The sequence below is a fragment of the Rhinopithecus bieti genome, unplaced genomic scaffold, assembly GCF_001698545.2.
Source record: "Rhinopithecus bieti isolate Rb0 unplaced genomic scaffold, ASM169854v2 scaffold_34886, whole genome shotgun sequence".
Lineage (NCBI taxonomy): Eukaryota > Metazoa > Chordata > Mammalia > Primates > Cercopithecidae > Rhinopithecus > Rhinopithecus bieti.
In genome coordinates this window covers 784,072-799,343 of record NW_016814758.1, presented here as the reverse complement: position 1 = coordinate 799,343, position 15,272 = coordinate 784,072, and the positions used below count along the sequence as shown (strand labels likewise).

The 15,272-nt window shown below is 38.4% G+C and overlaps 1 protein-coding gene across 1 annotated transcript in view; it reads left to right on the top strand.

Moving 5' to 3' along the window:
- LOC108515225 (cytosolic carboxypeptidase 4-like) overlaps positions 1–15,272 on the top strand; it is a 569,984-nt gene that overhangs the window by 166,681 nt on the left and 388,031 nt on the right. The window contains exon 5 of the mRNA XM_017851917.1: positions 9,942–10,071. Within this exon, the coding sequence (XP_017707406.1) occupies positions 9,942–10,071 (130 nt within the window). The remainder of the gene's footprint in view (positions 1–9,941; positions 10,072–15,272) is intronic.

Below are 15,272 nucleotides of genomic sequence, written 5' to 3'. Positions count from 1 at the left end.
TTTTTTTTTTTTTTTTATACTTTAAGGGGGAGGAGGGAGGGATTGCATTGGGGAGTTTCTTTTCTTTAAAATCCAGTAATATCACTCGATTATCTCTTGGTGTTGGTTGAAGTCTTAGTATTTCTTTTGATCCTTGCCTTTGTTTTTCTTTTTCAAAAACTACTATGTTAGATGTTCTTTGCCTATCTTCAATATTTGTCACTTTGCCTTGAGTCCTTGTTATCTTTTTCTGCCCTTCTATAGAATTAAAACAAAATTTTTAATTTTACGTTTTTCTCTAAAGGCATTATTTGTCTTATTTATTCATGTTTGTGTTCTTTCTACACTAGGTTTTATTTACAAAACGATATTTCATTTTTTAACCATTTATTATTACCTGATTTTTTAGTTTTTCTAATTCTTATTTTTTATAAATTATAGATTTTTTTCCTTTTTTCAAGTTATAACTTTTAAAACTCTTTTAAGTATTTATTTTGAAATAATTTATATCTGTCAAAGAAGTTATAATAATAGTATAAACATATTCCTGTATATCTTTCACCCAGCTTACCTAAATGCTAACATTTTACATATCTGTAAGATAATGATCAAAACCAGGAAATTAACATTAATACACTAGTATTAATTACATACATTATTCAGATTTAACCAATCATTTCAATAATGCTGTTTTTTCAGGATCATATATTGCATTTAGTAGTTGTGTCTTCTCAATCTCCTCTAATCTAAAATTGTTCCTCAGGTTTTTTTTTTTTTTCTGTTTATCTTGACTTTTTTGAAGAGTACTGGTGAGTTATAGGATATCCCTTGAATTGGGTTTGTCTCATGTTTCCTCATTATTAAATAGTGACTGTATTTCTGGCAAGGTTGTCACACAGGTGATGTTGTACCCTTCTCAGTTGTATCATATCAGGGGTGTGTGATGTTGATATGCCTCACAAATGGTGGTATTAACTTTCATCATTTGAATAAAGTGGTATCTTCCAGACTTCTCCATCATAAAGTTACTATTATTCCCTTTGGGAATAGTAAGTGTCTTGTGGGGAGACACTCTTAGTCTATGTAAATCTTCCGTTGCTCATTACACTTTTACCCACTAACTTTAGCTACATTGCTGATTGTTGCTTGTATCAATTATAACTGTGATGTTCATCAAATGATAAGATTTTTAAATTTTTCTCTAAATTTATAAATCTACTTCTCTATGTACTAATTGGAATTCTACTAAAATTAAGAGCTGTTTTTTCTTCCCTACTTATTTATTTATATCACTATGAATTTATGAATATTTAATTTATTCTATGGGTTATAACATAGTATTATTGTTTGTGGTCAAATCTTACTGTATTTTGCCATTGTGGTTCCCTTAGAATTCATCTCTGTGTCATTTCAACATGTCCCCATTATTTAAAAATACTTCCTTACTTTTTGGCACCATTACATATTCTGTTCTAGATGGATATTCTTTTCTTCTGCCCCACCTCTGAAACCAGGCATTTCTTCAAGCAGCCCTGATTTCTTTTATTGACTAATGGTATTTAGAAACTGATATCTCGGAACTAGATATGTTTCTTGCTAATGGGGCGTTAGTATTTCTTGGTTCTTCTAGTAGTCAGAGCTAGGAAATACATGTTTGAATACACACACACATCTATTTCTTTATCCATCTATCTGTAAATATAAAATCATGAGTTCATGCCGATACCTCTGATTTCAGTACAACATCACAGTGTTAATTCCTTATTTGTAATTCCTTTCTATAACTATGAGAAACCTGGTTGTTGTTATTCATAATTGATTTACTTATTTATTCAATCCTAGAATACACATAAAGTAGTTTTAGAATTGCTAGCTCAGAATTGTATACTGCTATGAAAAACAAATTTGTGTATCATTCTTTTTGTCCTTAGCTTTATCATTTAAAGCCAAAATTTTATTTTCTAAAGTTACTCAGTTCAGTTCTTTTCTTCTTACTTCCTTATAGTCATTTGTGACAGAGTTTATTTATAAATGTTTGTAACCCATTTGGGTTTTCTCCATGGTTCCTGTGTTTGATTATATTTATTTATTGATTGATATGAGTATGTGAAATGTTAACTTGGTTCTAAAAGTTGAAATTAGACAAAAAGGTATGCTCAGGGAAATGTCACTTGCCCCTCAATCTTCTTACCCCATTCCCAGTTACCTATTCTCTGTGTGTTACACCCCATGTCCACCAGCCTTCATTAGGCAATCAGTCTTATTAGTTTCTGATTTATCTTTCTTGTATTTTTGCACAAAGGAATAAATGCATGTATATTGTTCATCTCCTTCATTCTTAGTTATGCTATGTTATCCCTTAACTGTATATTTTTATTTTTAAAAGTTGTATTTCATTCAACTTTATCATTTAACTCCATATCCTAAAAATTACCACTCCATATCATCTCATTGGGATTTTCCTCTTTTTTTACATAGTTGCATAATACCTCATTTTGTGACTGCACCAAATTATTCAACTACTCTCCTATATGGAAATTTACTTTTGTATGCTAATATTGTATCCTGCTACTTCACTAAATTCCTTTACTGTTTGAGTTAATAGTTGGTTTTCTAGGTATGCTGTAATGTTACCTGCAAATACACATGGTTTCACATCTTCTTTACTGATTTGCATTCTTCTGAATGACGTCTCTTGTCGAGGTTCATTGGGTAATACTTCTAATCATACATTGAAGAGTTGTGGAGAGAGTGATCCTCATTACCTTGTGCCTGCTCTTAGTGGAAATTCCTCTGGAGTTTCTCCATTAAAAAAAATTCTTCCTTTAAGTCTTAGAATTCCTGGCTTTAGGAATGTACGCGTGTGTGCATGTGTGTGTGTATACAGACATACACACACAGTATCTGTCAATTCTTATTTTCCTGATTGTCTTTATCAGGAGTGGGTATGGAATTTTTCAAAGGTTTCTATTTGCTTTAATTATTATAAAAGTAATAATTAGTTCCCAGCTTGATTTTTCCCTTTGGCTTAGTGATCTTGGGGTCCTGAGATGTATTTTTCTTTCACAGTCTGATGACATAGCTTTAGAAACTTTCACTAGCCGGGCGAGGTGGCGGGCGCCTGTAGTCCCAGCTACTCGGGAGGCTGAGGCAGGAGAATGGGGTACACCCAGGAGGCGGAGCTTGCAGTGAGCTGAGATCTGGCCACTGTGCTCCAGCCTGGGCGACAGAGCGAGACTCCGTCTCAAAAAAAAAAAAAAAAAAAAAACTTTCAACTTAGAGGGCTGTTTCATAGGGAGTAATATTTATTTTCATTGAGTCAGTTGTATGTGGGAACAAGTGCTGTGTAGAAATGTGAATTAACTGTCCCGTCGCGGTGGCTGATGCCTGTAATTCCAGCACTTTGGGAGGCCGAGGTGCGAGGATCACCTGAGGTCAGGAGTTCGAGACTGGCCTGACCAACATGGCAAAACCCCGTCTCTACTAAAAATACAAAAAATTAGCCGGCCATGGCGGCACATGCCTGTAAGCCCAGCTACTCTGGGTGCTAGGGCAGGAGAATCACTTGAACACAGGAGGCGGAGGTTGCAGTGAGCCGGGATGGTGTTCCAGCCTGGGCAACAAGAGTGAAATTCCATCTTGAAAAAAAAAAAAAAAAATAGCCGGGCGCGGTGGCTCAAGCCTGTAATACCAGCACTTTGGGAGGCCGAGACGGGCGGATCACGAGGTCAGGAGATCGAGACCATCCTGGCTAACATGGTGAAACCCCGTCTCTACTAAAAAATACAGAAAACTAGCCGGGCGAGGTGGCAGGCACCTGTAGTCCCAGCTTACTCGGGAGGCTGAGGCAGGAGAATGGTGTGAACCCGGGAGGCGGAGCTTGCAGTGAGCTGAGATCCGGCCACTACACTCCAGCCTGGGCCACAGAGCGAGACTCCGTCTCAAATAAAATAAAATAAAATAAAATAAAATAAAATAAAACTAAAAGAAACGTGAATTAACTGATCACATGCTCTTGATTGATGCAAGTGATGCCCTAGGGCTCTCTCTATATTTGCAGCTAATCTGGCTCATCACTTAATCTGGTCTGAGCTGATTTCAGCTGAAGTTGTCCTGGTCTTGTGATCTTTCGAATGATATTGTGAAATCAGACTTGTGAAAATAACTTAGAAATAAAAACTACATTTTAATCTTCTCTATTGGTGTTCAAATTAAAATATGTAAGAGACTAACACAACGGTGGGAAAAATGGGGTGGACAAGTATGTAAGTAGGGGTGTCTTCAAGCTTTTGGAGCTGGCTCTGCTCCAGATGAGAGGCTAAAAATCCTAAATATGTGTTCTAGTTCCTGGAAGCATGGTGGCAATAAATCCCTTTATAAAGTAATAATTCCTTTGTAAATGTTAATTTTCTTTTTTTTCTTTCTTTCCTTAAAGTCTAGTAGAAAGCACTGCTTCTTTCACTTAATGTGCATACACACTCCATTAGGATTTTGTTAAAATGCAGACTCAGAGTTGGGACTAGAGTTTCTATATATCTAACAGGCTGCCAGGTAATGTTGTTGCTCCTCCTTTGTGACTACCCTTGGAGGAACAAGGACATAAAGAACAACTATTTTGTATTTAGACCTACCAAAGTTCAAATGTTAACTATGGGTAATTTCTTTCACAAAGATGACATTTGAACTCAGGTCAGTTCTTCTGGCCTATCTTTAAAGATTTTGGCTTTCCCATTTCTGGGCTCTGGGGTGATCATACCTCTGGTAACCCATTCCTGGGTTCCTGGAGGTGTGTAGGAACAGCTGTGTTAGATCTCTTATCTTCCCTTGCTCTCTGGATTATTGACTCTCCTGAGCATTTTGCATGACAAAAAATATCCTGAACATAATATGTTGCTGACAATTCTGGTTGTTTTGTAGCTTTGAAATGAAGTTGTCTTTTGTTTTTTTCCTCTTTTTTCCTTTTCTCCATCCAAACCATGTTTATTTGGAAAACTCTAGGTGCAGTGTCTGGCCGATGGTCCCCATGCTGTTCATCATGTTCTTGAAGCTTTAATGTATCTCTTTGCCTTCATAGATATTCTCCTCCTGCACCCTTGCTGCCTTCTGCACCTAGGATGTATAGTGAATGGTGAAGCTGCTGCCTAAATCTCAAACATGCTGCCTCTCTTTAGGCTCCAGAGCTTGCTGTGCTGCAGGCACTAATATTATCGAGGCTGGCATCATTTATTCAGTCTGATGGACTCTGTCCCTCTACTTTTTAGTCATGGACGGATGGGAGATTTTTTAATCCTCTTGTATTCTGACAGCACCTCTATAGATTCATTTTTAGAAAGTGACTCACTTTTACTCTTTCTCTGCTTATGGTCCTTTCTTGGCTTTAGGAGTCCTGGTAGTTCAGGATCTAGTTGTTAAAGCCCTTGGTTATATTACTTGTTTCCCAACCTCTGGATGATCCCTGTTCTCAGCAGATAAACCAGATCCACAATTAATGTTAAAAGAATTATTTTTAGTGACATCATTGTCCTTGAAACTGTCCAGCCTTTAAAGTTCCCTTTTATTCAGAATATCGTGCAGCTGGTGGCTTCTATTCAGTGACCTTTTAGTTAGGACTAGTGCTGCTGATTGACTCTTCGATAACTTCAGTTGAGATGCTTTTGTTTCGTCATAAAATGACCATATTTTCTGGAGATGAGAAGCTTTCTTCTCTTTTCTTAAGGAAAAGATATGCCCCACAAAACCTCAGTTTTAAGGATTAGGAATTTTCCAGACATTGGCTGTAAATGTCTGAAAAGAACAGCAAGATAATGCGTGTGGGAAACAATCTAGGTAAACATAGGTGATAAGGATGCCTGAGCCTCAGTGGAGTGTGAAAGTCCCGCCTAAAAACATTCAGTCAGTGCAAAATAATTCAGCCTAGTTTTGGTCAAGTATTCCAGCTCTGCACCACCTTCTAAAATTAAGGATCTAGGCAAGGTTATCATATCTCTGGTGTGCATTTGTTGAGAGAGTCACTGGGATGCAAGCATTTCAAAGCTAAAAATGCAACATTCCTAGACAAACTGGATATCTGAGCATCCTAGATCTGGCATATTTAGTGCATATAAACTTTATCTTAAACTAGCTATTTAAAGCTTTTTAAAATAATGAGGACAAGTCAGATCAAATGTCTTTATTTATGAAAAACAAAATGAAGTGGATAATTTTCCCTGTAACTTTACAGTTTTTGGTGGAGGGAAAAATAACATCGTGCTTTGATATTTGCAGATTATTGGTTCCAGGACACCTTCCGCACACCCACTACCATGGATACCAAAATTCGTGGATGTTCAAGTCTCTTATATAAAATGGCTGAGTACAGTTGGCCCTCTATATTCATGGATACAGAGGGCCAACTGTGCAATAATCACCATTTTATGATTCTTATAAAGAAAGCAGAACTTCAAACTATTTGAGAGAGGACCCCTTTTCAGAAATTATAGACACTGAATTTATTGCCAGTCAGTCATAGCTGTCTATCTGCTAATTCTCCCTCCATAGAAGGAGCAGCTGTCATTTCAGAAATGCTACAGTAGATAAGAAGATGGAGTGCATTTTATCTTCAAATGCTTAAAACAAATCCCTGGAAAGAGCAGCAACAGTTCCTCTGACTACACGAATCTCTGATATTATTAACACAAAATGCCAAATGGATTCAGAGATTGGAAGCAAATGGGTTCACTTTAAAAGGAAAAGCACTCGAGGTGTTGTACATATTATAATAACCTGCAATTGCATAGATATAGGGACTGCCAAAACCCTAGGCACACACAGAGATACTCTCCAAATCATAACCACCATAGAGTCCTGAAGACAAATACAATCACGTGGGTTTCCCAAATCCACACAATCTATCTACACAAATGCAATGATTCATTGCCTCTACTTCTCCAAAACAGACAACAAACAAACCAAATTTTCCCCAAAATAAGAGCTTTCTTCTGTATGTCTTACATTGGCCCAATTTCTCTCCAAATCTCTATATTTAGATAATCTTAGATGTGGTCCTCCTTTGTGCGCTGTTTAACAGTCCAAATTTCAATCAGCAATTTCTACTGATTATTTCTTTTCAGTTTTTCTTAAATTCTTTTCTGTTCAGCCTACTGCCCCTACCCTTAGATGTGTCTAAGTAAACTGTTACTTAAAACTGATCACAGCGTCTTGCCTGGAGTTCCTAGTCAAGACACTTTTCCCTTCCATTCACCCTGCATATAGCTATCTGATTATTCTTTATAAGAAAAAAAAATTAGGATGAGGTAAGGAACCAGTGAATATAGTCAAAGTTGTGCTATGCATCCTAGAGCATTTTAGATATAGATGAAGATGTAGACGTAGATACAGATGTGGATATAGTCATGGACACAGACATAGGTAGAGATAGAAGTATATGATATTTCTCTATAGGGATATCTAAAATAGATATTTCATTCGATCTTCAAAATAAAGCTAGGGGGATGTTTGACTTATTTATTTCACACATGAGAATGTTGACTGTCAAAGAGGTCTCAAATCCTATATCTGGTACCAGCTTGGAGTTGGAACTAGGTCTTCTTATTCAAATTTGGATTTCTGGCTTCAGCACAAAACTTTATTTTTTTGTTCTTGGAAATTGTGATCTAAAATAGTATTTCTGCAAAGTGGTAATACATGAGCCTTCTCCATGTAGATATTGCCCCTGAACTTGGTTTCCATGGAGCATAGGGAAAGAAGACATAGAGAGAGTTCATACAGAATTGCTGGCTGCTGGACACATGTAATGCTTGCATTTTCATTTATACAAGCAGAAATGCTTTTAAAGGGCCTCAACTAATTTCATCATAGTCAGTGTTACAAAGGAAAAAACAAATCCCCAGTGTTGATGAGAATCCAGGTCAAGGCAAAGAGAAATCACAGAGCAGTCAAAGAGAATCCTGGGGCTCTGGAATGTTGTGCCTGCAAGTACCTTGATTTGAGAAAAGAAATTCATTTAAACACAGCAAATGTGCTCGGGAGCAAGTCTGGGCTGCCTGTTCCTTTCTGTTGCTATCGGCATTGAAAATCTGCTTCATATTTTACCTTCATCCTTGGTCATCAGGCAGAACTGATAAACCCTATTTCTAGATGTCATTGCTATTAAAAAGAGAAAGGGAGAAAAAAAGCAGGCAAAGAACAAAAAAAGCCAGAGAGGAACATGCACAAGACCTGCCATTTATCAAGTCAAAACATTTTAATGGAGAAATCAGGATAAGTGATTAATCTAAAGATTTTCAGTTTCCAGTAAGTTGTAAGAGGGTCTGACAGGCAGCAGGAAGCTAATATTTAAAGATAATTTCAGGAACATGGAAATGAATAAGCGGTAAAAGGAGAAGACTGAAGACTGAACCTTCCTTTTACCTCCAATGTTTATTGAAAACAGTGTGTTTGAAAGAAAACAAAACAGAAATCATATCTGATTCTGCATATGAATGCTGGTAAATTTATTCTTTCCAAATTATTTACCCAATATCAACTCTGACAGAGTTACTATATTAGAGTTTTGATGGTGACCAAGAGACTATCACTGTCCTTGCCCCCAGGAAGCTCGTAGTCTTATCGGGAAGTCAAAAGAAATAAAAATAAAAATCCATCCAAAATGGTTTCATAAGGACTCTGATCAAGAGGGCCTCAGGATGTTATTGCAGCAAATAGGAGATAGATGCAATGGCCTGGAAAATCAGGGAAAATTCCCCTGCAGATTGATCCCCTAAACGTTGAAGAGGTAGGGGTGCATGAGGATGGAGGAGTCCCAGCAAAAACCTATGTATGACAAGATAGAATGGACGATGTATTGTGTATTGGTTTCTTAGGGCTGTTGCTGCACACTACCACAAACTCGGTGGCTTAAAACAACAGAAGCTCATCTCACATTTCTGGAGGCCATAAGTCAAGTGGGAACTGTTAGTAATTCCACTGAGCTTGGGTGCAGAAGGACAATGGTGGAGGGCTTGGGAGGAGCTGGGGGTGCTGGAGGTTTGGAGATGCTGTGCTGATCCTCCCAATCTGTAGCACTTAGCTCATTGACACTATTGAGTAAATAATACTTTAGCAGGACTACTGGGAACATGTCCTGTGCAGGGGCTGCCCTTGGTAATCTCTGATGGTTGTGGGCTTTTAGGATCACTCTACCTGACAACTCAGCATCTCAGTTTCCTCACTGTGAATGGCAGTCAATCCTCTCACTACCAGCTGGGTCACTTTTGTAAAGTAACTTGGCACTTTTGAATATGAACATCATCATTCCCCAAATGAGGGAATGTATGATTTTGAGCTCATTCTTGCTCTAACATACCATGATAATATATTTGAAAAAGGCACTCTGATTCTCTTGGTAAATGTCAAGCAGTGCAATAAAAGAGAGAGAATAAGGGTTAGAAGCAAATAAACCTGGGGGGGAAACCTAGCTCTTTCTTATGACCTATATCTCCAGCCATTTATTTAATCATATTTAAGCCTCAGTCTCTTCATTGGGGTGCTCTAATGTCTACCTTGCAGAGTTATTGAACCAGCGGGAAATATCATATGTAACACACCCAGTATGATAGATTGAATACAACTTAATTATCTGTAGAACTGAAGAATCCATAGCCTAGAGAAATTTATTAAATTTATTCCCCATGGATGTATATAATAGGGAACTACATTTTCCAACTTTGTCTTAAAACTCTGATAATCCAATAGCAAGTCAAATATGGTTTCTAGTTCATTTGGGGGTTGTGAATAATTATGATACTTTGGAGCTTAAAGGACAGATCTAAAGCTTTCTGGACGTCTGAAATTGATGCCAATTGGACAGAAATCAGAGAAAAGTTTTGAACTCATTAGTTTAATTGTTTATCTTGTGGAGCTTTATTTTCTCAAGTTATTTTCTTCTGAATGTGTATTTATTTGCTTATTGTTTGTTCCTGTAGCCACAGATGCTCACTGAGTGGGGAAGATTTGAACAGACAATGGCTTTCTCCCAGTGCTCATCTGCAGCCAACCATTTACCATGCAAAAGGCCTTCTCTACCACCTAAGCAGCATTGGCCGAAGTCCCGTGGTGAGTCACTTCCTTCTGCCTCCACCTTCCTGGCTGCTTCCTTCTACCTTCCAGGAAGCAGATTATATTCTGTCAAGGCAATAATAGACAACAACCAAAAACCTATGTATGACAAGATAGAATGGGGGATGCATTGTGTATTGGCTGCCTGGGCCACCATACCAAACTGCCACAACTGGGTACCTTTGTGTAATGCAACAGAAACTTATTTCACATTTCTAGAGGCATAAGTCTGGAATCAGGGTGTTGGCAGGATCATGCTCACTCTGATGGCTCTAAGGAAGGCTCCTTCTTTGTCTATTCCAGCTTCTGGTGGTTTCTAGCAATCTTTAGCATTCCTGGGCTTGTGGCAGTATAACTCTAATCTTTGCCTATGTCTTCACAAGGCCATCTTCCCTCCGTGTCCAAGTTGTCCTCTTCTAATAAGGACATCAGTCATTGTATTAGGGCTAATTCTAATGAAGTATGGCCTCATCATAGTTTTATTATATCTGCAAAGACCCTGTTTCCAAACAAGGTCACATTCACAAGTATCAGGGATTAGAGCTTGAATACATCTTTTGAGGGGACACAATTCACCCCACAACAAAGGCATACCCCCAGTGTAGTAGTCATTGGCAAAAATTGGGCAAAAATTATATTTCATTCCATATCTTGAGTCTTCATTTTTCTGGTATTTCAGTTATTGCATAAGAAAGAAAATGTATATACCTATTCAATAGTGTTTGGAACAAAATCCTCTAGGTGTTTATGTTCAACTAACACTTACTATATTCCAAATATTATTCTGGCGCTGTCCCGGGGATTTTTATATCTAGGCTGTTTTCCCAAGCCTCTAGTACTATACAATTATTTAAAAAACACTGTTTGAAATCAGAGGACTTGGCTCAAGATAATAAAGAGAAAATGGCAGCCAAGTAACCATATGAAAATGCTCATTTATTAACTACAAACTGTGAACTTACCTGTCTACAAACATGTAGAGGGACATATGTCCAAATTTAGAGTCCTTACCTAACCTAACGAACTTAAAATAGAGTGAAGAAGCTCACACACTGGCCAAATCAATTAATCATCTCTACCTTTAACCACTTTTTGAACATCTATGTGACAAAAAGGTGGCACATTCAATGAATATTTAATTTTAAAATGGATGAATTATAACGTAGAATCTTATTTAAATCTCAAAGGAGATGAACAAATAAACTGATTTCAATGAGATCACCCAGAGGTGTATGGCAGAGTGGGGATTCAGTTCTGATATGTTTTTCTACCCAGTAAGCCTCTCTTCATTACTTACTGTTGAAAGCATGTGTTGGGGAGCCCCAAGACTATCTGCAGGCTCAGTGATGCCCTGGAAGGACTCACAGGGCTCAGAATAGCAGTTATATTCATAGTTACAGTTTATTACCTTCAGAGGACACAGATTAAAATCAGAAAAGGTAAAAGGCATTCATGGCAGAGTCCACGAGAGACAAGGTACAAATTTCCAGGTGTCCTTGCCCGGTAGAGATATATGGACAGTGCTTGACTCTCCAGCAACAAAATGGGTCGCCAACCAGGAAATGTCACCTAGCTCTGGTGTCCAGGGTTTTTGTTGGGGGGTCAGTTATGTAGCCATCAAATATCCTACATGGCTGATCTTACTCAGTCTCCCATTTCTCCAGAGGTCAAATTGATATCTCATGGTCCTAGAGCCCTAACACAAGTCACATTGTTAGTATCAACCATCTGGCATGGCCCAAGTCCCAAGGTAAAGAAAGATCTGTTATCCAGCAGAATATTCCAAGAGTGTGAAGTGTATTTTCCGAGAGTCATTCAAGGGACAGATCTTATTTCAGAGTGTGCAGGATTTGAACCATCTAGGCTTGCTGAGTCAATCTTTTTTTGCTTAGAGAGCAGAGTGATTTCTTTTCCTTTAATAATCCTCATTCTGGAAGTCCTAGCCAGAGCAATCAGGCACAAGAAAGAAATAAAGGGCATCCAAATTGGAAAAGAGGAAATCAAATTATTTCTGTTTGCTAATGATATGATCGTATACCTAGGAAACCCTAAAGACTCCCTCAAAAGACTCTTACATTTGATAACTGAATTCAATAAAGTCTCAGGTTACAAAATCAATGTACACAAATCAGTAGCACTGCTGTATGCCAGCTGAGAATAAAATCAAGAACTCAGTTTTATTAACAATAGCTACAAAAAATAAAGTACCTAGGAATATATTTAACAAAGGAGGTAAAAGATCACTACAACAAGAACCACAAAACACTGATGAAAGAAATCAGAGATGACATAGACAAATGGAAAAATATCCCATGCTCATGGATAGGAAGAATCAATATTTTGAAAATCATCATATTGTCCAAAGCGATCTACAGATTTAATGCAATTCCTATCAAAATACTAACATCATTTTTCACAGAATTAGAAAAAACAATCCTAAAATTTATATGGAACCAAAAAATAGTTGAAGCAACCCTTAGCAAAAAGAACACTCTGGAGGCATCACATGACTGGATTTCAAGTTATACTACCAGTCTATAGTTACCAAATCACCATGGCACTGGTATAAAAGTAGGCACATAGACCAATGGAACAGAATAGAGAACCCAGAAATAAAGCCAATCACTTACAATCAACTGATCTTCGACCAAATAGAAAAAAATATGTATTCAGTAAATGATGCTGGGAAAATTGGACAGCCACATGTAGAAGAATGAAGTTGGATCCCTATCTCTCACCATATACAAAAATTAACTCAGATGAATTAAAGACTTAAATCTAAGATCTGAGTCTGTAAAAATTCTCACAGAAAACATAAGAAAAACTCCACAGGATATAGGCATAGGCAAATAATTTATGGCGAAGACTCCAAAAGCAAATACAACAGAAAGAAACATAAATAAATGGGACCTAATTAAACTAAGTACCTTTTGCATGACAAAAGAAATAACAGAGTAAACAGACAACCTACAGAATGGAAGAAAATATTTGCAAACTATACATCTGACAAAAGACTAATATCCAAAATCTACAAGGAACTCAAACAAATCAGCAAAACAAAAAAGAAATAATGTTATTAAAATGTGGGCAAATGACATGAACAGATATTTCTCAAAAGAAGATATATGAGTGACCAAGAAACATGAAAAAATGGTCAACATCACTAATTATTAGTCATATGTAAATTAAAACTGCAATGAGATGCCACCTTACCCCAGTAAGAATGGCCATTTTTAGGCCGGACGCGGTGGCTCAAGCCTGTAATCCCAGCACTTTGGGAGGCCGAGACGGACGGATCACGAGGTCAGGAGATCGAGACCTTCCTGGCTAACACGGTGAAACCCCGTCTCTACTAAAAAATACAAAAAAAAAACTAGCCGGGCGAGGTGGCGGTCGCCTGTAGTCCCAGCTACTCGGGAGGCTGAGGCAGGAGAATGGCATAAACCCGGGAGGCGGAGCTTGCAGTGAGCCGAGATTGTGCCACTGCACTCCAGCCTGGGTGACAGAGCGAGACTCCATCTCAAAAAAATAAAAAAAAAGAATGGCCATTTTTAAAAGGTCAAAAAACAACAGATGTAGGCATGGATGCAGTGAAAAAGGAATGCTTATACACTACCAGTGGGAATGTAAATTAGTACAATCTCTGTGAAAAACAGTATGGTGATGTTTTAAAGAACTAAAAGGAGATCTACCATTTGATCCAGTAATCCCACTACTGGGATTCTGTTCAAAGGAATAAAGAAGTTATTATATTAAAAAGATACCTGCACATGTATGTTTATTACAGCATAATTCATAATTGCACAAAGATATGAAATCAACCTAAGTCCCCATCAACTAATGAGTAGATAAAGAAAATATGGCATATGCCGGGTGCGGTGGCTCAAGCCTGTAATCCCAGCACTTTGGGAGGCTGAGGCGGGTGAATCACAAGGTCAGGAGATTGAGACCATCCTGGCGAACAAGGTGAAGCCCTGTCTCTACTAAAAATACAAAAAATTAGCTGGGCATGGTGGTGGGCGCCTTTAGTCCCAGCTACTCTGGAGGCTGAGGCAGGAGAATGGTGTGAACCTGGGAGGCAGGGCTTTCTGTGAGCTGAGATCACACCACTGCACTCCAGCCTGGGTGACAGAGGGAGACTCGATCTCAAACAAAAGAAAAAAAAAAAAAGAAAATGTGGCACATATAAATATGCACATACACATATGTGTATGTCTGTGTGTAAATATATATATAAAATATACACACAACATATATACATATACCATGGAATACTACTCAACTGTAAAAAAGAATGAATTAATATCTTTTGCAGCAACTTGAATGGAACTGGAGGCCATTATCCTACGTGAAGTAACCCAGGAATGAAATACCACAGGTTCTCATTAAGTGGGATAAGCTATGGGGATGCAAAGACATACAGACTGGTGTCATGGACACTGGAGAAACAGAAGGGGGTTGGTGGGAGAGGAGTGAAATGAAAAATTGCCTTTTGGGTACAATGTACACTATTCAGGTGATAGGTAAACTTAAAGGGGACTTCACCACTATAGAATACATCCATGTAATCAAAAACTACTAAAGCTATTGAAATTACAAAGTTGCGGGGGGTGCGAGCAAGATGGCCGAATAGGAACAGCTCCAGCCTCTAGCTCCCAGCATGAACGACATAGAAGATGGGTGATTTCTGCATTTTCAACTGAGGTACCGGGTTCATCTCACTGGGGAGTGCCAGACAATCAGTGCTGGTCAGCTGGTGCAGCCCGACCAGCGAGAGCTGAAGCAGGACAAGGCATCGCCTCACCTGGGAAGTGCAAGGGGGAAGGGAATCCCTTTAGAAACTGAGACACATGACACCTGGAAAATCAGATAACTCCCACCCTAATACTGCACTTTACCAAGGGTCTTAGCAAATGGCACACGAGGAGATTATATCCCACATCTGGCTGGGAGGGTCCCACGTCCACAGAGCCTCCCTCATTGCTAGCACAGCAGTCTGAGATCTAACTGCAAGGCAGCAGTGAGGCTGGGGGAGGGGTGCCTGCCATTGCTGAGACTTAAGTAGGTAAACAAAGCCTCCATGAAGCTCGACCTGGGTGGAGCCCACCACAGCTCGAGGAGGCCTGCCTGTCTCTGTAGACTCCACCTCTTGGAACAGTGCATAGCAAAAAAAAAAAAAAAAAAAAAAAAAAAAAAAA